General features: G+C 38.3%; 1 protein-coding gene across 1 annotated transcript in view; it reads right to left on the reverse strand.

Annotated features, from left to right (window-relative positions):
- kiaa1549la (KIAA1549-like a) overlaps nt 1-24367 on the reverse strand; it is a 75848-nt gene that overhangs the window by 11086 nt on the left and 40395 nt on the right. Inside the window, exons 8-19 of the mRNA XM_079346783.1 lie at nt 22264-22424; nt 21245-21416; nt 20629-20789; nt 14617-14652; nt 10900-11093; nt 9287-9426; nt 8620-8744; nt 6106-6326; nt 5155-5287; nt 1184-1419; nt 675-843; nt 10-107 (exon numbers count right to left, since the gene is read on the reverse strand). Of these exons, the coding sequence (XP_079202909.1) occupies nt 10-107; nt 675-843; nt 1184-1419; nt 5155-5287; nt 6106-6326; nt 8620-8744; nt 9287-9426; nt 10900-11093; nt 14617-14652; nt 20629-20789; nt 21245-21416; nt 22264-22424 (1846 nt within the window). The remainder of the gene's footprint in view (nt 1-9; nt 108-674; nt 844-1183; nt 1420-5154; nt 5288-6105; nt 6327-8619; nt 8745-9286; nt 9427-10899; nt 11094-14616; nt 14653-20628; nt 20790-21244; nt 21417-22263; nt 22425-24367) is intronic.

A 24367-nucleotide genomic window follows, 5' to 3' on the forward strand; every position in this document is an offset into this window, starting at 1 on the left:
TTGTGATACCGTCTTAGTGAAGTCCCAGCTGGTGGTCCCGGCCTTGAGGGGATAAGTGGAGGTGGAGACCCTATGCCCATATCAGGAAGTTGTGTGAAACGGAAACCCTGCAATAAAGAAATGTATTTAACAAGCATCTGGCTCGTCTGTTTTTTGTTTGTTTCCACAGCTTGCAATGGGGCAGGGCGTGCACTAAAAACCACTGCTGATGAGAAGCAGCATGAATGTACAATGTTGAAATGGTATCTGTCCTTGATTACGAGTAACCCAGCAAAACTTTGTGCTGTAATGCATCAACAGCATTGTGCTGTTTTTTTTGATTATCAATTATAATAAACTGTCACAGATTCTACTGAGTAAGAAACAAAAGTCAAAAATAAACAGAAATGTCATTAATCTCCACTGTACTACGGATGAAGCAGAAGTTAAAAAGCAGCTAGACAAGTTGGACATCAACAGAGGTTGGTAACAAGGTAGTGTGCGAATTCCCACATATTTACATAGATGTGTATTGCTTATATGTTGATTAGTTGATCAATAAATCAACCAAGCAATCAACCAATCAGTCAATGCATTTAATAGGGGTGTTTCAACACTCAATCAATATCAATCAATCAATCCATCAATCATACATTTGTATTTAATAAGGGTGTTTTAACACTTTCCAGACTCACAGGTTTGGGTAGGCTACACTGGTGCATATCCTCGTAGCCTGTGCTCCTTGTCCTTCCTCCACAGGGATGGTTCATTGTCCCAGGGGCGCTGGTCACTCCATCACTGTAGTGGCTTGTGTGGGAAGGATTGTAGGCTCTGTGGGCATGGTGGTGGTGATGGTGATGGCTGCTAATGAAAAAGCAGAATGTTAACAAGCAATTTAAGTCAACAGAACAACACTTCCGTTTTTTGTTTTTCTCCAGTGCACAGGTGTATTTAAAAAAAATCTTTTATGCCATTTTATTTGTCTGTGATTGTAAATAAAAACTGCTAACCACAAAAAAGTAACTGATAAAAAAAGTGTTCTTTACTTTGTAAATTTACTTTGTAATAAACTGCTTGGAGTAGGGCTTTTGAACTCATAGACTGGTATTTCAAATCATGCATAAGTCAACCTCTCTCTTTTTTCCTTCTGACAAAAATCATACTCATGTTATGTTTAAAAATGTCTTTTCAACAAAAAACTTACTTGGTATGTGGAGAAGGGGGATTATGGTCCTGAGGTGCCAGGCTGAAGGTGTTGCCTAGCAACATATGCATCTGTGTGCGGACTTCATCAATGGATGGCTGGGAGCTGAGTGTGGAAGAGTCTGAGCCACGGTGAGCTTTCACCCCCAAGCTCCCAGTGCCAGTAGATCCACCTCTGTAACCCAGAGAGCTCATCAGACGGTCCACATTGGTCTCCTCAAACTGCTCAGGTTCACCCTACAGAGCACACAGATGAGCTCGTTCATTACTCCAGAAAAGGTGACTTAGACATGGACACGTCTGTTCAAGTCTCACGTATCTGACACAGTAAAATACTTTTGGTTTTTGATGAATTATACAAAAGATTACGAAGAAAACCTTTCATTTTCTATCAAAATGTAACTATTCATTCATTTTCTTCATTTGTCAAAGGTACCCATCTTGCAGTTTAGTTGAGTAGATTTTCCTGAAGTGTAACCACATCGGTCATTTCGCAATGAAGGAGAAAATGTGATATCTTCTGCAGTTAAATTGTACTTTATTTTAAATGTGTTATTTATTTTATACTCATTGATATGAACTAATTATATTAATGTCCTTGTCCAATTATTTTTCTAGAGGGACTGTTTATATGTATATATTTATATGCCTGGTGCAGTTTTGGCAGATTGCTGTTCATCATGAGCCTGGATTTGCCCAACATTTCTGCCTGTTAAAAGGCAGTTTTTTCTTTTGGTAAAATGCTCATGATGGATTAAGCTGTCTTTGTAACATAACAATGAGTAAGGTATTTTACCTACTTTTTGTTATGTGTCTTGAAATAGCACTTGTTATGGTTTGGTGCCTGAGGTGGAAAAAAAGTAACTTAAGTAACTTAAAACTATTTTTTTTCAGCTAGTCAATCACTTCCTTCTAAGTGCTCAAGCTTGCTCTTTAACCTAGTAGAATGCCGAATAGAGAAGCAAGAAATCCACTAGTCTCACATACGACTGGAGAAAATCCTGAAGTATGTACTGATTCATAAATAGACTCAGAATCCATGGAGCAATGAATACAGAAACGTTTAGAATCAAAACTCGATTCTGAATCGCATCATGAGATTCCCAGCCCTGATCTGTCTTTATCTAAAAACATAGTGTCATTAGGTAGTATGCTCATTTCAACTAGCACGGACAAGAAACCACCTACAGTACACCAACAGTACACACGTTCATGCAAGCTGCTTTACCAGTGGCTTTTGACTTGAATTTCCCTCGGGATCAATAAAGTATCTATCTATCTATCATCGTCTGTCTGTCTGTCTGTCTGTCTGTCTGTCTGTCTGTCTGTCTGTCTGTCTGTCTGTCTGTCTGTCTGTCTGTCTGTCTGTCTGTCTGTCTGTCTGTCTGTCTGTCTGTCTGTCTGTCTGTCTGTCTGTCTGTCTGTCTGTCTGTCTGTCTGTCTGTCTGTCTGTCTGTCTGTCTGTCTTTTGGAACATTCAGGCGTTTAACTGATAGAGCCATCCCATCCTAATCTCTGAATAGAGAATAGAGATCAGATTCAGAGTCATTGACATTCAGGTAGGGTTGTTCAGTTGCTTTTTTAATTTGGTGCAGTACAGATGCAGCATTAAGATATTTTCACACATTTTTGTCCCCTCGTTCACTCCTTCTCTATAGCTTGTTCTGTTTTTTAAGCTTGCTGCCTGCTGTACTTTTATTAAGTTTATCCAAGGGGGATTTCTGAAGCTTTGAAAATGAATTTAGAGGACCAGATTGAGAGTAAATACACAAAGAAAGTCATAAATTCGAGTATTAAAATAAATTCTAATACTAACAAAGTGACGTAACTTTTAAGAATACACTTAAAACGTTCCTTTCTGATAAAGCTTAGAGTTATGCCTGGCACAGGTATGGACCAGTTTCTAGGTATGCTGCTGTAGGCTTTGACTGCTGCAGGAACTGGCACCTTGAGCTACTTTCTCCCCCCTAAATATTGTGATGTTACGATCATTATTATTACTATAACTACTATTATTACCACTACTTTTATTTATTTTCCCCTTTATTCTCATGCATAATAAAACATCAATATCTCTATTCTCTTGATTTCTGTTTACCTGCTTTATTTCATCTTTTATTTTCGGTCAGATAAGAAACAACTTTTTCTATTATTCCATTATTATTATTATAACATCCTATTATAAAACATTATCAATTATTATTATTTACTATTAGGATTGTTTCCTCCTCTCTCTCTTCCCCTCCTCTCTCCCAAATACTCACACATGCACGCGCGCACACACTAACACACACACACACACACACACACGAACACTAGCACAGTCGTCAAAGTGCAATCATCAAATCATATTTATCACAGGAGATGCTCACAAGAGAGGGACAGGGCAAATAATGTAAGGGCTACTGCAGTCGGGGGAGGGGCCTTCCCTTCCATGGGCCAGTTCACCCCCCCACAAATACCCCCACACACAAACACACAGACGCTCGTAATCTTAAAGGCGGGCTCACATAAAGGGGAACAAAAGAGATGGCTGCTACACCTGAGGGGGGGGCCTCCCTCCTCTGAGTCTGGTGGCCCCTCCCTCTCACATGTGCTCTCCTTGAACAGGCCGGGCCCTGCAAGTGACAAGCCCCCTCCGAAAGGCCTGGGGACTGCTGCTGCAGGACCCGGCCAAAGAAAAAGATTGGCCTCGCCCTGTCCCTCCATACAATGAACATCCTCATGGAATTTTTTTTTTTTAAAAAAAGGATCCCAAGCACCACAAATTCCCGCAGACACTGAACCTGGTAACATAATCCATACACAAACTCTCACAACACATTTGGAACACACACCCCAACACATTCAACACATACTGACCACTCTCCCATTCTCCCTCTCAATTACACCTCATAAAACACCTTCTATCCCTCCCCTTCGCTTTCTCTCTAGCTCTATCACTCTTTCGGCTTTTTTGTTTATTATTATTTTTATTTTTTCTATTTTTTTTTCCTTTTAAGTTATTATTACATCTTGTTTGTACTATCTGTGCTAGTTGTTGTCAGTTGATGTGTGTCTATTGAATTCTTAATATTCTGCATTACCTCATTTACTTATTTTCTATTGTATCTTGTAACTGTTGTCCTCTGCAACTGTCTCTTCTGTTTTGTATTGTCTAAGTCCCCTCTCCTTGTTTTTGTACTTTAGTTGTCATGTCTCACCAGTTTTTCACCTTATTGCACCAATAAAGAAAATTAAAAAAATAAAATAAAATAAAATAAAATAAACTACTGGGAGCTCTTGAGCTATCTTCTCTCTTGTCTCCATGGATTTTCCCTATCCTTCTTCCTGCATCTTCCTCTATACCCAAATGTTTAAGCCAACTACAGTTTCAGCAGATTGCTGTTCATCATCAGCCTGATGTTACTCAATATTTCTGCCTGGAAAAGGACGTTTTTCATGTCACTGTAAGGTTGCTAAATGTTACTTAGTGATGTGCTTATGATGGATCAGCAATGGGTCTTAGTAGATAATATAACAACGAGTAAGGTCTTTAACCTTCTACGTTGTAATATAAAACAACAAAGAGTGAAGTATTTTACATGCTTTTTGTAAATTGTCCTTCATTGTTTTATTTATTGATTGATTGAGCTTCCACATGTCCATTGTTTAACCTATTTTATAGGAATGAGGATTCATCCATAGTTTAATTGAACATCATTATTATTATTATTATTATTATTATTATTATTATTATTACATTAAAATTTAGCTAGTTGTTAGTTACAGAATTAAACTCCCAAATTCCTCAAAGCCTCCCTATATTTTAGTCCAAATTCAGATTCAGGATTATGGTGGTATATTTCCTTATCACAAAGAAAATTCAAATGGCAGTCGTTTTCCTGCTTCCAACTTCCCTCACTGCAGATAGAGTATTTTGTAATTATGACGAGGAGCTTGACTTGGTTTATGACTTTTCAAGGGACTCACATCATAGCCATTGTTACGGATGCCTCTCCTCGACCTTTCTCTGAGCACAAGCAAGTCCATCTCTGTCTCAACTGGGCTAGGGCTGCTTAGAGACTGCCTGCTCCAATAGGCAGGCTCCCGTGGTTGCGAGTATCTGAGGGGTATCGGAGGGGGGGAGAAAAACAGACAAATCCATAATTATAAACAATCCTTCAGATATCATTACCAGTAAAAGCAAAGTCACGATTTGTGAATTTTACAGTTGGAGCTCAACAATTGCTGCTGCTATGGTTAAGGTCTTCCAAAATATTCATTTTGAAACAAGGATTTCCTGAATACCATTAGCATGTATTACATACACTGAGTCAGTCAGTACAGTCTTTTTTGCCTTTCTTTTACAGACACATTACTTAACACATTCAACCTTCACATGTTGCATAATTTACTATTTGTTAAGATCCACATTAGCTTCTGGGTTAAGCAGTAGCTACTCTTCCTGGGATCTTCATATTGTCATATATTTTATTAGATTACATAAAACACAGCCATGACATTCGTACTGACAGATTATCAGCACACAAATTAAAATGTTGTTGATTTTTTTTTTAACATTCAAATGTGGCTAGTTGGTTGAAAGCACATTATCCTGCAAAGTGACTAAGTGAGAAAAGGGATTTATTATGGATTTAGATTCTAATTAATGACAAAAGGAAGTGAAACAAACTAGAATAGAATAGTATCATATTAAATAATGGTTTAAATGACCTTTTTAGTACAGTCTAATCCTATAATTGTAGCTCATTGGACACTTTTATTATGTGGTGAAACTTTGTCTCAGAGCAGCCTATGTTTGAATAGAGTTTTTAACTTTTGTAAGATTTGTTAACATCATGCATCTCATTAAAGTCCTCGTGCAGACAAGCATTATTTCCCCCTTTTCTGGTATCTCTGGAACCCCCTCAAAGACCATACCTCTTGTGACACCCTGCGAAGGAGGCCCTCTTCTCTTCTGCCGTCATTGGCTCCTTGACGCCATTATCAAGTCGACTCTGCCTGGTATCACGGTGGCTGTGACCATGGCTGCCGCTCTCAGATAAGGAGAAATCCCCGTACCCCTTCCTTCGAGCTTTTTGACGGAGTTTGTTCCTGTAGTTTTCAATGTCTGATTTTTGCTTCAACCCCCCGTGGTTTGTCTGCAAACAATCCACTCAAGTATTGTAAATATTTGTATTTTCTTGGATCTGTGTGTTGAGGCATGCAATTAAGTTGTTATAGTCTAAATAAAATGAAACGCTGCAATGTTAAGTATCTATCAGAATGAACTAATCTACTCATATGCTTTCACACGCCGCTGATGCAATCTAGGGTTAATTGTCTTGCCCAAGAACACCGTCTACTGAGAGACAGCAGACTCTACCACTGATCCACAGCCCTCTCTAATGTGTTTCATTGTGAGGATGTTTTACTGGCTGTAACACTATTGATACACTGAACATATGTAACATTGCAGCTGTGGCTTAGTACTGGAGTTGGTCGCTTCTTAAAGGCAGGGTTGGTAATTTTTTAAAACTACATCCCCCAATCAGACAGGAAATCTCGCAAAACCTCTCGAGATCATGCGTGATTCCAGAGTCAACAAACGGAAGAAGAGGTATCCTCTTCACCACCTTATTTGCCTCTGTGAAGGTTTTTTCTCTGATGGGTCCACTGCCCAACAGAACTGTAGTATTGCTTAATCTGTAAATGATGTAATCTGAACTTTAGCAAACAGGGATCGTTTGTGCTGTGTTTTAATCTGAAAAAACACGTTTTAAAAAGAGGCGTTGGTCAAAGGAGTGGAGATTGCGGGAGCATGAACTGTACTTGCTACATGATGATATGGAGGTGAGTTGTTGTTGTTTTGCTCCCAGTGTTTCCACGGCAATACGTCACCTCGCCTTCTGATTGGCTACGCGTCACAGTCTACAGGCTTGTGCTCGTTTTCCCCTCGGGGGACACCACACACTACATGAAATTGAGCCAAAACAATCCAACATGTTTAATATCCCCGATTTGAGATCGGAGCGGTCCCGACGTCCTTCCGATCAGACGAGAGCAGTCTTAATACACCACACACAGCAAGATTATTTTATAAGAATATCTTGTGATGATCGGGGAGTCCTTAAGATTATCGGAAAGGGAGAGTCGGGGCCAAAATTGGCCTAATTATCCTGCTTTGTGAACCAGCCTTTAGCAGAGCATTCAGAGTGAGTGCTGTTAGATGAAGCCCCATTAGAGAGGTTTCCTAATGTCATTGCAAAATGTGCACATTTTGAGGCAATACAGTGGTTTAAAGTTTGTCAGTCGTTGGGGGGCCCCCTACTACCCTGGTGCCCCAAGCAGTTGCCTGCCTTGCCTGTTGACAAGCAGTGCCTCTGAGTGATTCAATCCCAGCCTCCAATCCTTTGTCTAAATGTCCTTGGTCAAGGCACTAAACCCCAGCTCACTAGTGGCATAGCCAGCAGCGTTTGAGTCTGTATGCATGAAATAAATTGTAACACTGACAGGAACTTCACATAGAATCCCATGCCATAAGTGTATGTTTGTGTATATGAATGGCTGAATGTAATTAGAAAAGGCGCTACATACTCTAAGTGCAAGTCCATTTTCCTTCTACAAATAAAAATAAATAAAAGTGGATACTGGCGGATACAAGTTAACATTTTAAGTATTAACCTTGCAGGGTTGGTAATTTTCAAAAAAAACGAGCATGATTTTGAAAGTAGCATCCTCTGCGTTTTCCATATTCACTCACCCCCTCACCTCTGTGCTCCCTCCAAAGCCACAACCTTCACTTACATGCACATTGGTCAAGAAGCGGATTTCAGCTCGTGATCATGCAAAGTAGAGGGGCTTGATTGATTTTCAGAGCACATGAATTGAAATTTCAACCAAAATCTTGCTAAATTACCTGGAAATTACCTACCCTGCATTTAAGCTGAGCATTTCCTCAACGTGCTGTTAATGTAAATGTATAGATTTATTGACAACAATTACTGTTCCTCCAAATTTACAACTACCCAAAAGGATTCCACAAGCTACAAATAAGGGGGGAAAAAACATTAGAACATGACATTTCTGTTGTAACATTAAGTTAAAGAAATATGATTGACTTCATCCATTATTTTTAGCCAAATATTTCAACTTTTTATGCTGAACTTCTTCTCAAACTATTCATTCTTTATTTTAAAATAACTGTATGGCCTTCACTGATTGTTTGCTAAGTACTGTTTGCTAGAGCTCTGGTGTAAACATTGATTGAGTTTGCCAATATATATATATTTGTTTTTAAATTGACCCTCTTCTAATCAAATAAGCTAAGGCCCTTTACAATCATATCAAATATCCCCGCTCATAAAGCGTTTTTTTTCTATAATGCAGATGCACCTCACAGGGTATATTGTGTGTATGAGTGTGTGTGTTTGCAGTGCTTTTGTGCAGAATTACCTCTCCATTAAGGACAACAGAGTCTTGGCTGTGGGATGCAGAAGAGGGGTAAGAGTATGTTGGCTGAGCTGTCATGGGTTTGATTGTGATGAGGCGCAGAGAGCCTGAATGATCCTCATACGGATCTGATAAGACAAAGAAGACAAATAGGTCAGCAAATGTCATACAGAGAAATTCATTGTAGTAAACTGCAAGGATTCTAACAGAAATCTTAGTATATTCTATGAATTCCATTATTATTCACCAATTTTCTAAACAAGCCTTTGGGGCATAGCATGTCACATTTTCTATGCTGGACTGTAAATCAGGAAATATGCTTTAAGGAAGAGAGCGGAATTTGTCTTTACAGTAGGTTTGGAGAAATACATTTAAGCTCAATATATGTAACAGAGATTCATTTAGAATTCTAAAGGTTTGCTTTTCGGCTTACTTCCTGGTGCGTCTTCTTGTTTTCACAAATACACTGTTTTTGCAATATTGTCGCGTGAAAACATGCCGACAAACAGTATGCCCACTACCTGACTGAGTTAATATGGCATATTGTATTGCTTCAACAGCCATTACCGTGTCTTTTAAGCATTTGTTTCTGATTTCTCTCTCTGTCTTTTTTACTCTTTATCTGCCCCTCGGAGTATTCTCCTTGACCCCTTATCCTGCTCCTCCTCACCATTTGTGCTCCTCTTATGCAGCTCCTCCTTGATTTTGTTGCTGCTATTTGCTGGTCTTCGGGCTGAGGAGTTCTTACTGGTGTTCAGCTTACCAGAGCCCTTGCTTGACACTGAACCATCCTCATCACTTGGCAACCGTCTGTTGTATCCATGGCAACAATATCCAGAGGCAAGAGAGGCAAGAGAGGGAAATGAGTTTTTTTTTTACACATGGCGTGTGTGTGTGTGTGTGTGTGTGTGTGTGTGTGTGTGTGTATATATATATATATATATATATATATATATATATATATATATATATATATATATATATATAGTTTTTTTTGCTTTTCTTTTTTTATTGCATTAATTCCTTGTGATGTTTTCTGTAAAAAAATGTATTTGAGCCACTTCAATGGCAATATATGTAAATATCGTCACAGTTTTGCCATAATGTATTTAAAACACTCTATGTAAATGTTAAAGGTCCCCATGCATATTTTTAACGAACAGGAAATCTTGTAGCAGCTTGAGCCCTCTAAGATTAACTTAGAGAGACAACTACAAATAAAACAGACATTTTAAAAGCCTACAAATTGTCTTTATCCACATTTGCATGCAAACAAGTAAACTCTGTTTGTTTACTGACACTGCACAGCTTCAATTGCATTTGACTTCTGTTCAGATTATGTCAAATGTAGAGTCTGCACTGCTTACTGTTGGCTTTTCTCTGGATCAACATGGTGATACACAAATAAGCAGTCATGTTTGGACCATTCATTAAGCTCTGTGTTTTATCACTGGATAGTTGAAACAGCTGCTCGAGAACTATGTGATTCCCCGTACAAGTATTCAACAACTCCCACTCAGCCTGCTGGTCTTGCTAGATGTTTGTTCATCTCTCAATCATCTCTTGCTTTTGCTATTCCCATGTACTTTATGGCATGCGGATGGAGATAAACTATTTCTGAAACTACTTTGTTGCCGACTGGCAGCACTTCGCCGGAGGTCGCCATCTTGACATAATGTTTATGGGGAGGACGCGTTTTGATTGATTGATCTGAGATGGTGAGGTGGGACAGATTTCTAAAATTGGACCACTTGGTATGGAATAACCCAACACACTATGTCCAGTGAGCTCATTATTTTAACAAAATAACAGGATATAAGGAGAATCTGAACAATCAGACTAGTGTCCTATAGTAATAATATATAATAGTGATGGTTTGATGAAAAAACTGTAAAACCCAAATTTTCTGCATGTTCACTGGCTATTCTGCTGAAAAATATTATGAATTGAGTTAGAGGTTATTACAAAATGCAAGTTGGTATTGTTAATGGCGTCATACCCAAAATCAGGTGAACATGTTTCAGTTACTGGCTGTTTAAAAAAACAAAACAATTCATGTTTATTCCAATACACTGCATGAATAAGGGATTACATCTGTATGTTTAAAATATTATTATTCAAGACATTGAGTTTTTAGAACTCATAACTAAGTTTTGTTTGTCTTTTTGACAGTCAGATGTTGACTTGAACAATGTCAACATAAGTACTTTATAAAGTAAAAAAAAAAAAAAAAGAATGTACACAAGTATACCTGCAAAACAAAGAAGTAAGTTAAAGTCTTACCCTCCTTTTTGTAAGTCAGCAGATGGAGGCCTCTTACTGTTGGACCCATCCTGGAGGACCTTCTTATCCAAAGAAAGTGACAGCGGAGCATCTCGTACAGGCAGCCCGAGCACCAGAGTGTCCTTGGTAACAGAGATGGCATCATCACCTGTTCGACACATGTGCTTCTTGGCGTAGTCAAAACCCTGGACTGGCTGGCAAGGAAAACAATAAAACACACCAGAGGTCATAAAGGTATTGATTTCTACAAGAACAAAGCTATTGCAGGCTGTCAACCCACTCATTTCTAATTGGCTAATAAGGCACCTCATATATTATGTTTCCCAAACCAGGTGACAAAAGTGTAATTTGTGGTTCCTAAAGAATGTGTCATCTTCCGTTAGCCTGTTGGATTGATAAACCCAGAAAACAACACCTATGATTTTTTTTCCTACACATCACAGTCTGTAGTTAAGTGAAACACTGCAGTTCAGTGTGACTCATAACCAACACTATTGATCAATGAGAAATAAAACAGTCATAAAATGTACAGCTTTTACTCTAGAATGTTTGGTTGAAATAATACGTTTAAAGGGTGGCCAATAACACTCTCATAATGGAACGAAATCATAACATTATTTGAGCCTCAAAACACATGGCAGCAGACAGATGCATAGTCTGAATGAAAGATCCCAAAACATTTGAAAATATGTTTTTATTATTTGATATTTGCCCAAAAGAAAACGTTGGCTACAAGGACTCAGAGGAACACAGTAAACTACTGTAACTTTTGGGTGCCAACGATCTCGGAGGGACATGAGACTTTGTCTGCTCTGAGATTATCAAAATTAGATGCGCTTATATTTAACTACAAGTCCAGGATTCTGTGGGTTTGTGTGTCTCTGTGTTAGTCGAGTTTCTCTACAGCCATTCATTTGATCGACATCACACTTGGCTGGTGTGTTGTTGAGGACCAAAGAAAGTGAAGTGTTGACTGTCACGTTTAGATGAGCTTAGATTTGTGTCAAAAATATTGTTCATAGTTGAAGCGTATCCTATCGGACACACCACACGGAAATAACATGCACAGCACACGCGCAGAAAGTAGTGTAGGGCAAAGCAGTTCTTTTCAATGTAATGGGTCATTAAAATTAGTTCAGTGAAAGATTTGTGCAAAAGATTTGCTCACCAAGACATTTGATCCGTTTTTTTCTGCGTCACTGAGTTGACTGGACAGGACACCCTACTTATGCAAGTTTAACAATACCATTTAGCTTTTCTAAATAGATGCTATCTTTAGGAAATACTTGCTGACTTTCCATTTGACTTTAAATAGTGTACAATTTTCCTTGTAAAGATTTAACATTAGTCAGCCAAGCTTTTGTATTTACACTAACGTTAGCAAAAGCCGAATGAAATCACTTAGCCTATGTTGTGTAACTCTTTTTGCTTACATAAAACAGCTAACATGAAATGTGTTCCCTGAATATGAAAGACAGTCCTTTAAATAAGCATTGCTTAATTTCAGGTAATAATGATTAAACTACTACTATACTGTAAGTTGTTTTTTTAGCTGCCATCATAAACAGTGCCTTACAGTCCCTTGACTGTTTATAATGGCAGGGTTTTAACATGTAAGATAAAACCCTTGTTTTAACATGAAGAAAAAAAAAAGTCGAAAAAGATTCTATTAGGATTATTCAAGACTGGAGAAATCTAAATTCAGTCTGCAGAAATGATAAGTGGTGAAAGAAATGGAGAAAAAAAGGCTTTACGTAACTCAAAAAAAGTGATGAAACCCTGATTTTTTTGCCTCCCGTTTTCTATTTTCAGCTGCTCTAAAATAGGCCGCTTAATGTATCTGTTGATGCATGTTAAATTCGGAGTGCATGTGAGGTTATGCAGTGTGGACATTCAGCCGACGGCCTTGTTAATAATTCATTAATTTAGTCCTACACACAGCTGTGCCATTATCTAGCTCCATCACACATGGCTGATGCTATGACTGAGTGTTACAAAATTGATACATGAAGAACACATGCAAACATGTAAGATAGAGGAAGAATAGGAATAGGTTATTTAACCATTGCACAAATATATGGATATAATATGCACAGATTTGATTGCTCAGAGATACAACCTTTGCCTTTAGCCTCATACTGTTCACAATGTTCACGAGAGAGAGAGAGAGAGAGAGAGAGAGAGAGAGAGAGAGAGAGAGAGAGAGAGAGAGAGAGAGAGAGAGTGTGCATGCGCTGACAGTAGCAAACAAGGGGCAGAAGCGCACAAGTAGTTTAAAACATAAAATTCCATCAATATCCATTATGTCTATTACTGGGAAGCAAACATTAGATGTGTTATCTGGGGTTTTAACCTAAGAAGGACAACCCAACACCCACTGCACATTGACAGTAAAATATGTCATTCAATGGCTTATGGGTAATGGATGTCATGCATCAAGATTGTATGGATTTTCCTGAATGACCCCAAAGGCTTTAACCTTGAACAATTTGACTGACATTTGCAACTGATATTTTTCCATTTTCACATTTATTATTATTTGTAACTGCCTCATTTTCCTTATGGAATGCTTTTTCTCCAACTGTCCAGTGACAGCATGTTGATTTAACAAATGGGCATCTTTTATTTTGTGCAAGCATCTTATATAAATGAAGACTTTGGTAGCATTCTGACTTTTTGTATAGAACAAAGATCTGAACAGTCACATGGATATGCATCCATTTAAATCAGATTAAAAACAGAAAGAGCAAATGACAGGAAAGAGAAAGACAGTAACATAGGATCCAACCACTTATATTTGTTCAAGGTACCATCATGCTCTGTACTGAAATTCTCCGCCCCTGTTTTTTCTCCTTGTGTGATTTTTCTTGTCTGAGTCCAGAATAACAGCCAACAGCTGCTTATGAGGTAAAGCAGATGGATGAGAGATGATGTGGCCATATTGATTAAAAATCAGCTTTTGCAGTGTGAATGGTTGAATTGCGCCACAGAGCTGATCCAATAAACTCTCAAAAGAGTGGGCACTTTAGAGGGAAAATATAAAGACATTGCATTACATAGTAGACATAGGTGCACAGCCACATTATACTGTGTCCGTTTCTCCTGGGATTAAGCCAGGATGTAGAATAAACTGAAAAGACCTTGAGGTCTGAAAATAAACATTTGGGTTTTTTTTTTTCTTTCTTGCTGATTCAATCTCTATTGTTCATAACATTGAGTACAGTTATCTGAAGCTTTCATACCTACACAAGAAGGCCAAGAAACAATACAAGCCATTTTGTATTCAGACCTTTTATAAACCAATATACTTATCACCAGCTTTAGCTTGAGACTGATGGCTCAATGCATTAGGAGCAGGTAACATCACAAACAAACACACACTAAATGTACATGCTTGAGACTCTCATTCACACATAATATTTAACAGTAGAAACTCTTCTACTAAGTGTTTCCACAATTCTCATTGCCACCCCTCTTATTATTTCCATATCTTATGAGAATGGTGGAATGACTCATGTCCACACAGTAGCCACAAGCACAATTATATTAAGCCACAGCAACAGGCAGCCAGAAAGAGAGCTGTACGCAAAGTTACCAACAAAGTTATTCAGTCAAAAACAGCAGACAAAGCAGCGTCAACAAATGTATTTAATCATTCATTAATTGATTAATGCTGTTGATTCAGTGATCCACCCATCAAGTGTTTTAAGTGAATACCTGGTGGTGGTAACTGCCCTCCCTTCGATATGAGGTCTAAACAGGGAGAGAGTCAGAGGGATAAAAGCAGGAAATGATTAAGAAAAAATAGAATGGAACAGAACATAGTTCTGAACTGAGCTGGGACCAGAACTCAAATCTGGAATTAATGACATTAGGTCTATATAAAAAAGTAAAAGAATTTAGGAAAAAGCAAGACACTTTAGTAAAGCCCTGTTTTAAAAAACAGGGCAAACATTTTTATTGTTAGCAAATACCATGAATAGATCAAAAACAAATAACTTCAAGTCTGTTTTTTACCAACAAAACATGATGATACACATAAAGGGAAAAGTTCTCTCTGGTGATACAACACACTTTTTTTTGAGTTACCTAAATCTTAGCATATATGCAAAGTATGACATGTATAGCCCTAAACTCCCATTTACATAAATATTAATGAACGTACATGCACTCACATGTAGGTCCTGTTTCCTACTATGTGTATACAGCATACAATGAAAGAATTGGACATAAAGAATAAAAGCACATGGATGCATGGAAATCATTTTTTTGTTCCTGTTTATGTGAATAATTACACCTGCAGATTAATTGTTTCTTTCAGTTGTTAAATTACAACATTCCCAGCAATTGATCTTGATATGTTCAGCTCTGTTACTGTTCTTCAAAATTATTATTTGTGCAATGTGCTCTTTTTTTAATGCCTATCTTTGGTTTTTGATGCTCTAAACCAGTGGTTTTCAACTGGTGTAGCCTCAAGAATCAGCCCCATCATGTAAAATTGCGACCCGAATTTTAGACATTTTGCAAACAGATTTATCAAAAAATTGTACAGTTGGGACTTCAGACTTTAAAAAATGTGCCAGAACAAAGAAACAAAACAAACATTTTGGAGAAGAGTTTCACAATAAAATAGTTTCTGAAAAATAGAAATTCACATTAATGTCAATATTTAAGTACTCTCATTTTCTTGTGAATAATTACTCCCTAATTATATATATTTTTTTACAGTTAAATAAAATTCAGCTGCATCTGTTTGTCTGCTATGTTTTTTTTTAGCAGTGCTGCTGCATGCTGTCCTGCATGCAGGGCTAGCAAATGCTGTGATGAGAGACTGCTTGTTATATTTCTTCACTGGTTTCTCCTTGTTCTTCAGTATTTCTATGTTATGAAGTTTAAATTCCATATATCTTGCATTGCAAATTATTTGTGTCTTTTGTCAAAGGACTTTCAGACATAACTTTTCCTGGTCAAGGCTGCATGATGCATTTGTAACAGACTGTCCTGTGTTTCTAATATGCACTCTCCTGTTGAAGTTAAATGTGCCTTGAGAGTTACTATAGCAACTGTTAAGCTGTGCACGTGTGTATGTTGAATAAAGCTGAAGCCATGTCTATGTTAAAAAGGAAAAATAATTAGAAAAGCTAAAGGGGTGATAATGGATTTGAATTGTCTGAAAATGTAAATTCTGGTCTTTGTTGTATCTATTTGCGAAAAAGTACTTTGAGTTTTCTGTTGTATCCTTCATCAATGGAAGTACACTGATTAACACAATTTGTATTAAGTATCTGTGTACCATTTATTATTTTCATCCTGTATTCAGTGTGCAGTCATTGAATGAAATTCTCAGTGGGGGTGAAAATTAATCACTATAACAACTAATAAAACACTTGTTCTTTTCTTATTCGCATACCTGAATTTTGTTATTTATTTTTTGAGAACAAATTAGGCTTAGTGCCTGGAAGCAATTTTACACATTTTAAATTTATAGTGTTTTTTTTAACCTCTTTCAACTGATTATAGTTAGAATGGACACTACTGCTGGGTAAGGGCCAAAGGGTTTACTGCAAGTACACCTCGCCCCACTCATATCTTTATAGCTGATTAGTCCAGTTGCTTGCATGATTAGTGATGACCATGGGCCTTTGGCTGCAAGAAAACTAATGAGTTAGACTTATACAAATAAGACTACATCTTTTTGTATTGCTTTTTAAGTAGCAAAGCCATTTGCAAATGTGTAGATAAATCCATAATTGGGTCATTAGATCCATAAATATTTAAACAGATCTATGTCTATTTACAGAGATCCACAATGTCTATGAGATAGTACCAGCCAGCATCAGAATCAACTTAGCTGGCTAGGTATGCTCAATCATTTGTCTTGGACTTTGTTCGACTGTACTGGGCATGATTTACTAAAGGTTTGCGTGTCTTAAATTGTGTGCAAACTTGATACCGCCTGCAAAAAAATGTGCTTACAGATTTACTAACAGCATGCAGTGAGGTCTATGTCTTTCATATGAGCAAAACAACAACTTATTGTCAATTTAGTACGTTTGCCTTAATTATTATGCAATATGGGGCGTTTCTGCCTAGCGTGCAAAATACTGGGAGGAGAAACCTTTGAAAGGAAAGATCGACAATTTATTGAAAAGATAGGGGGAAGAAAACAGGGGCCATGTTTAATGCTGAGGTTTTCTTATAAACCAAATGTTGTATTTGATATATTCAGATTCATCTGCAATAACTCAAAAATACTGGACGTTCCTTCCCTCTCCCAATAAAACTTTTCAAAATCTCTGTGACGTAAACTAGTGGTTTAAGTCAGCAAAGCCTGACTTAAATACTACCTTCTCCACAAGGTTTGCATCTGTTATCATTCACGCAAATATTCTTAGTAGATTACCCGAAAAACGACCAAAAACCAAACGTGCAATCATTTGGAGTGAAAAGGCAATTTATTACTCTTTAACTGGTATCTTAGTAAACCAGGTCCTCTATGTACAAAAATGAAAAATGAAATATTAAACTTTAAACAAAAGAATTAGCAAAAACGTGTATATACATGATTAAAAGAGAAACCAATAGTTTTTTTTTGAAGTCTTGATAGTGGTCTGTGTCAGTCCTGCCAGGTTGCAGATCCAAACCAACCATGCCAGACCATGTTACCCAAGTTACTCACAGTATCCTGTAATCATACTCTTTATATTTATATATATACTCTACCTATTGCACCATTTTATATAATATTATTACAATGTAATCATGTTATCTTTATTATATTATATCTATACTTATTTATATTATATATTATATTACATTATACTCTTATATTCTTATACCTATATATCTTTACTCCAGTCAAAACTGCACTATATTTATTATACTTTATAACTGTCAGTACTGTTTACATGATCCTCTGATCACACGTCACTTTAAATTTTTTCACTGGTCACTTTAACATGCCATTCATGCACATGCACTTTTTTTTTTCATTGTCCTGTTAAATCCACCACATTATTGTCCCCTGTATATATCCCCCCCTTACAACTTCAAATTGTATTTATGTTTATGTTGCTATTTTATTCGGTTTTTGACTCTTTTTGATTCTGCAATGCTGCTGCTGCTGTAACGCACGAATTTCCCCATTGGGGATCAATAAAGTTATATCCTATCCTATCCTATCTTAAACCAGACAGCAATGAAGGAACAGACTTGATGATGGCTGTGTAAAACATGATCAGCATCGCCTGTGGAAGGTTGGACCTTACTCTTGCTAGTGTCTATTAGGGCTGTCACAATTGCAGAAATCTCCTGAAAACTCAGGATGTTTTCAGGGTGGAGCTGTATATGTGTACGCAAACAGCCAAATCCTTCGCTCAGACTTCGCCCAGAGTTTCTCCTGCCAGACCCGAGGTATTGTTTCCGCAACAAGTCCCAGAGTTGTTCTTCGCTCTTATGTTGATGTTGACATTCAGCTGGACTACACGTGGCATTGAAAAAAAGGCAAATATTCTCATCTTGGTGCTTTTTTGCAGACTCTGTTGCATTGTCCGCTACTTCTGCGTTGTTTTTCTATACAACGTCTTACCTTAGGAGACCTGCCATCCCCTTTCCCATCTGGCATGGAGAGTCCTCAGCTGTAAGGAGCATATGTGAGGGGGAAGTTGTGGATCCCAGTAACCTGAAAGTGTCGACAGTAGACGCTGTGCTTTTGAGTATGGTGAGGGGGTTTGTGTACGGGCACTTCTCCTGAGGTCCATAATCATCTTCACAGTCTTGAGAGAGTTCAGCTCCAGATGTTTCTGACTGCACCAGAGGGCATGCTGTTCCACCTCCCCTCTGTAAGCAGACTCGCCACTGTCCTGGATTAGATGGATGAAGATGGTGTGGTCTGCAAATTTCAGGAGTTTCACAGAAAGTTCCACTGAGCTGCAGTCAATGATGTAGTAGTGGGAGAACAGCAGTAGGGAGAGAACAAACCCACCTGTTTGCCAGGGTGTCCAGCAGGGGTCCTGCAATGTCCTTTAGGTGGCTCAACACCAGTCTCTCAAAGGACTTCATGACCTAAGACAGACCTCAGGGCGATGAGCCAGTTGTCTTTGTTCTTAGAGACCAGGATGATGGAACATTTGAAGCAGAAGGGCACTTCATACAATCTGGAAGCTGTGTTGACGATCTGTGTGAAAATGGGGACTAGCTGCTAAGCACAGACTGTCAGTCGGGAGGCAGACATCATGTAGTCCTGGAGCCTACATATTTTCTCAAAGGCTCCAGGAAGACCTTCTGTGAAAACCTGCAGTAGAAGCTGTCCAGGTCTTTGGTCAGTCTATTGTTACATGCAGGGTGAGGTCTCCTGTAGCTGTAGATGTCCTGCGGGCCTCTACAAATCAAAGTAGGGTCATCTCTCGAGAAGCTGTGTTTTAGCATTTGACACCTTGATCTCCTTGTTTATGGCCTGCTTGTACAGGTCCCAGTCCCCATTTCTGTAGGCCTCCTCACTGGCATGATGTTGTGCCTCAGTTTTTCAATGAATCACGTTTGCTGTTTTATGTGCAGAAGGTCCTGGTTTGCACACACGTCCTCACAAAAGCTGATGTGAGATTTCACGGTGTCAGTGAGTTCATTCAGGTTTGTGGCTGAAGCTTCAAAACACTACAATCAGGGCAAAGCAGGCATGTAATGTAGATCTTGCTTTGACTCCTCTGCACATTTCTTAAAAGTCCTCACCACAAGTTTAACAGGTTTACCTTTTACCTGTAGGTCAGGGTGATATCAATCAGACAGTGATCCGAGAATCCCAAAGCTGCACGTGGAAGATAGTGATTGAGTCTTAACAAGGGGAATCATCCCAGCCAATGTCTAGACATGAGAATCATACTTTTATTTCCAGGAGGATGGACTACTTTAATGGCATCATGTCTCATCTTCCCACAACAGCCAACACACAAATGCATTTCACTCAAAACACTGCCAGCTTTCTTAAAAGTAACCAACATAAACTTGCATATACACTAGAGTCAATTAACATACCCAAGTCAGTGTTTTAATGAACTTATGCCAAGTTATGAATTCAAAATTGATCTCCCACCAAAATACAACAACATTATTGAGAATATAAACCAAGCGGGGCAACCTTTGTCTTTAGGAACCAATTACCTTGTAGTTCCACAGGTGATGCACAAATAGGACAAAGCTGCTCTTTACAGAGGAGGTCAATGAGCGTCCCCAATAAAAATAAAAATCGTATCCCTTATCTGTTAATGACAGATTATAATGAAATTACAAGATAAGGTTCTCATAATTAAGGGATCTTTTTTTAATAATTAATGCTTAACTTTTATTCTAAATCTAAATTAAATCTTCATTTTAATTTTATTGTTGTCGACTTCATTTTGCTTAAATTAAAATAAAAACAATACTTTATTAATATAAATTAATATATATATATATATATATATATATATATATATATATATATATATATATTTTTTTTTTTTTTTTTTTTTTTTTTTTATTTTTTTTGCTGGCTTTGGAAATAAACAAAGAAACTTTTTTTATTTTATAACTTATCTTCATTACTACAAAAGAATGTACTTTTTAAAAACCTATTGAATACAATGTATTCCAATCTTAAACAAAATGTTTCAGAAGAGGAACATTAAAAGGAACTGCAGAATACAAAAGCTGAAGAATGGTACATAACTGTATAACTATTTTTGAGAGTCTTACCTTGGAGCGAGTTTTGAAGGTCCTGAAAGCACCTGTTTTGAAGATCACCCTGTTCCTCTTGCACAAAATAAAGGCCACCATGCAGATCACCACCATCAATAAGAAGAGAGGTGTCAGAACAGCCATAATCCACAGGTTGCCTGGGGGATTCTGTACCACAGCTGTAAATATATAATGTATAATTTTCATCTGTATTAGATAATGTATTAAATCATTCCTGGATAGTTTAACAGTAACACCGACATCAGTTGTTGTTCATTTCTAGCCAATATCATAAGTATCTAATCATTGATATAAGCAGTTGGTGGGCTCAGTCATTTGCCACCAAGGTATTTTAATGGATGGATAGTCATTAACTTGTGCATACATTCTTAATGGACATTTAAAGTAAGGCTGTATTTATCTATTTTTTGCTTCACTTAGAAGTCCAGATACTGTGCTATAGTTTAGTCTTATTGGTATATACTAACAGCAATCAACATAATGGGTATTAATTATTTCATGGAACTTAATTTATGTCATTTTCAACTCTACGCGTGTGCATGACTTGCTCTGTCCTTTACAAATTACTTTTTTTTTTAAAACACAACACTATACAATAAGTTATATAGCTTACGTTCAGCCTGCACTTGTACAAAGTATCCCAGCGTCAGAGCCATGGTCTGGGAGTCTAGACTGCTCAGGGTCTTCGCAGCAGTGGTTCCAGTCATTGGTGCTCCATGTTGCTGGACATAGTATGTCATCTCAGCTGGGTTCTTGGGACCGGGAATTCTACGCATGCTCACCATCTGGATAAGTAATAAATTATATAATATCAGAACATTTTAAAACAAAACCTTTGTCACTCTACAACATTGATTCCCAAACTGGGGACAGGGCACCCCTGGTGTGGACGCCAAAGGTTTGTCTGCTCTGATGTTGTCAAAATTAGATAAGCACATATTTCACACAAAAAGAAGTACAAACTTAATGTAGTTAGGCTGTAGTTTATTCAAAGGTCTGCAAGGAGAAAATGTAAAAAACAAAATATTCCTTCTCAAAGATAAGTCACATTTCTTACTTTCTAATAAAAACATTTGACATTGATTTACATTCCATTTTAAATTGACAACAGTGTTGATGAAAATATATATACATAATTAAAAGATGAGGGAATCCATATAAAGATGTTGTAACACATTCATAGTCTACTGCTATGACTAAGAATACTTTGTATTATTAACATGGAAAACCATTCGTTTTCATTTTAATTTAATTTATTTATTTTCTGTGTGTAATTTGCTGCTTTTTCAGTTTGTGCTGAGGTTATAGTAAAACTAAGACAAAACCATTATCTGTAGAGCGGAAAACATTCCTATATCTATTAGTTATGCTCTTGACTAAACACTTGTTAATGTCCACATAAAACCTAAAGAACTACAATGCATGTAAACAGCATGTAGTACATGGCCTTTCAGTCTTGTGAATGACCACTTTTGGTGAGGTCAAACTGTTAAAACAAATAATTAAGGTAGCAAAGAGGTCACTTGGAAATGTGTATAAATGTGTAGTACTTTTAAATAACAAAATAAAATACTACCACTAATAGGAATGGTAATACACAAAATTAACCACAAAATTCCCTGTCCCATCTACCTGTACGGTGTAACTTCCTACTGTTGTGGCCCGCCGAGATCGTGCCGTCTGAGAACCTTGCCTGCCAACCAACAGGAAGAGCTCAGCCAGCCGCTGTTCCATCAGGCTGGCAAAGCTTTGATAGTTGACCTCTAATGAGGAGCTGTCTACATCCTGGATAACTGTGAGGACATAAAATTGAAGACTTAGGATAATTATAGCACATAAAAAGGTATCAAGGCAGATAAGGGGCTAAAGAAAAAGTCTTTTATCAAAGATTGGGGTCGAACTGATAACATTATAAAGGAAAAGAGCAGAATTGTAATTATATATGGTTTATAGGACATGAGCAGTATAGAAAGGTTTGGAGAGAAACACTTATTGGAAATTTTGCAGGGAAATACTGCAGGGATACTTCACCCATTTGCATTAAGCGTTGTATCATTACAAAACCTGGCAGTATTTTTTAATTGCTGTGCATCGCACCCTTATTTTCCCCTGAGACAAGAAAGCTCTATATTTATTTTCCGACAATGAGCTTCCGATGACCCAAAAATTATAACTCTTGGTCTTCGGAGGCTGCTTTAATCAGAGAGGATGAGACTGCATCGCTAGTTCCTCATGTTTTCCAAACACTGAAGCAACAGACCTATCACAGATCAGTGGGTGGGACCTCACTACCATAATCTAAAAACTCAATGTAAGCTATCTTGCTAGCAAGCTATTCTTACAGGCTCTGTAAAAAAAAAGCTGAGAAGAACCATCAAGTATGTTTCAACTTCAAACTGATATGAATGAAGGAGATTCTTAAGATCTTGTGCTCTAATAGGTAGAGTAGTTGAGGCTAATGGAAGAGGAGGAGCCCGGGCCGGCTCGAACTGGGGCGGATTGGTGGTGTCGGTGGTCTATGCCTATGGACACAGTCATAGTCTGTTTGCTGCCAATCAGTTGAGGAACTGATCCTGATGTCCGTGGTCATGTTGAGCCACCTGAAGGACATCATAGGCTCTCTGCTGGACCCCCTGCAGTTTGCCTATCGGGCAAGGTTGGTGGAGGATGGGACAACTACATCCTGCATCACATGACTCCCCAAGGACCTACGCTAGGATTCTATTTGTGGACTTCAGCTCAGCGTTTAACAGAATCATCCCGGATATCCTACACCAGAAACTCACCCAGCTCATAGTGCCGGCCTCCACCTGTCAATGGATCATCAACTTCCTGACTGACAGGAGGCAGCAGGTGAGGCTGGGGAGCATAACGTCAATCACCCAGACAATCAGCAATGGTGGCCCCCACCTCAGGGGTGTGTCCTCTCCCCACTGCTCTTCTCCCTCTACACTAATGACTGCACCTCAGGGGACCCTTCTGTGAAACTCTTGAAGTTTGCAGACGACACCACCGTCATCAGTCTCATCCAGGATGGTGACGAGTCTGTCTACTGGTGGGAGGTGGAACAGCTGGCTCTCTGGTGCAGTCAGAACCATCTGGAGTTGAACCCACTCAAGACTGTGGAGATGACAGTGGACTTTAGAGAAGCCCCCCTCACTTACACCCTCCACAAAATGATTCTGAACAGCACGGTGTCTACTGTGGACTCCTTCAGGTTCCTTGGATCCACAATCTCACGGGACCTGAAGTGGACCTCCACATGAACCCCGTTTCCACACATTAGTCCAGTACGGGTCAGTACAGATTGGTACGGTTTGGTTTGATTAAGCCTAATCCCGTTTTGTGTTTCCACAGCCCTTTTATGTAGGTGGTGTGTAAACTGGATAGCCGCTACGTAATAGCATCACATGATAGCAGCTAACCGCTAACTAATAAAGTCCACAAAGTAGAAAAACGCGACACAAACAAAACCAACAATGGAAGACATCCAGCAATTCATCTATTCTGTCACTGGCATGTGACTCTTTATTATACAAAGTCAATCAAGCTTGGTTTTAGAGAAGGCTGTGTGCGGCGAGGAGAAATTCAGACGTAAACAATCGCCTGTGTATTACAGTCAATGGTTTAAAGACTGCAGGGTTTTGTTTGCCGACGTCACACTGGAAGTGACGATTCTTTCGACCAATCAGCGGACTGCAGTGGTTAGCTCCACCTTTTCAGGTCGGCTCGATAT

The sequence above is a fragment of the Symphodus melops genome, assembly GCF_947650265.1.
Source record: "Symphodus melops genome assembly, chromosome: 6".
Lineage (NCBI taxonomy): Eukaryota > Metazoa > Chordata > Actinopteri > Labriformes > Labridae > Symphodus > Symphodus melops.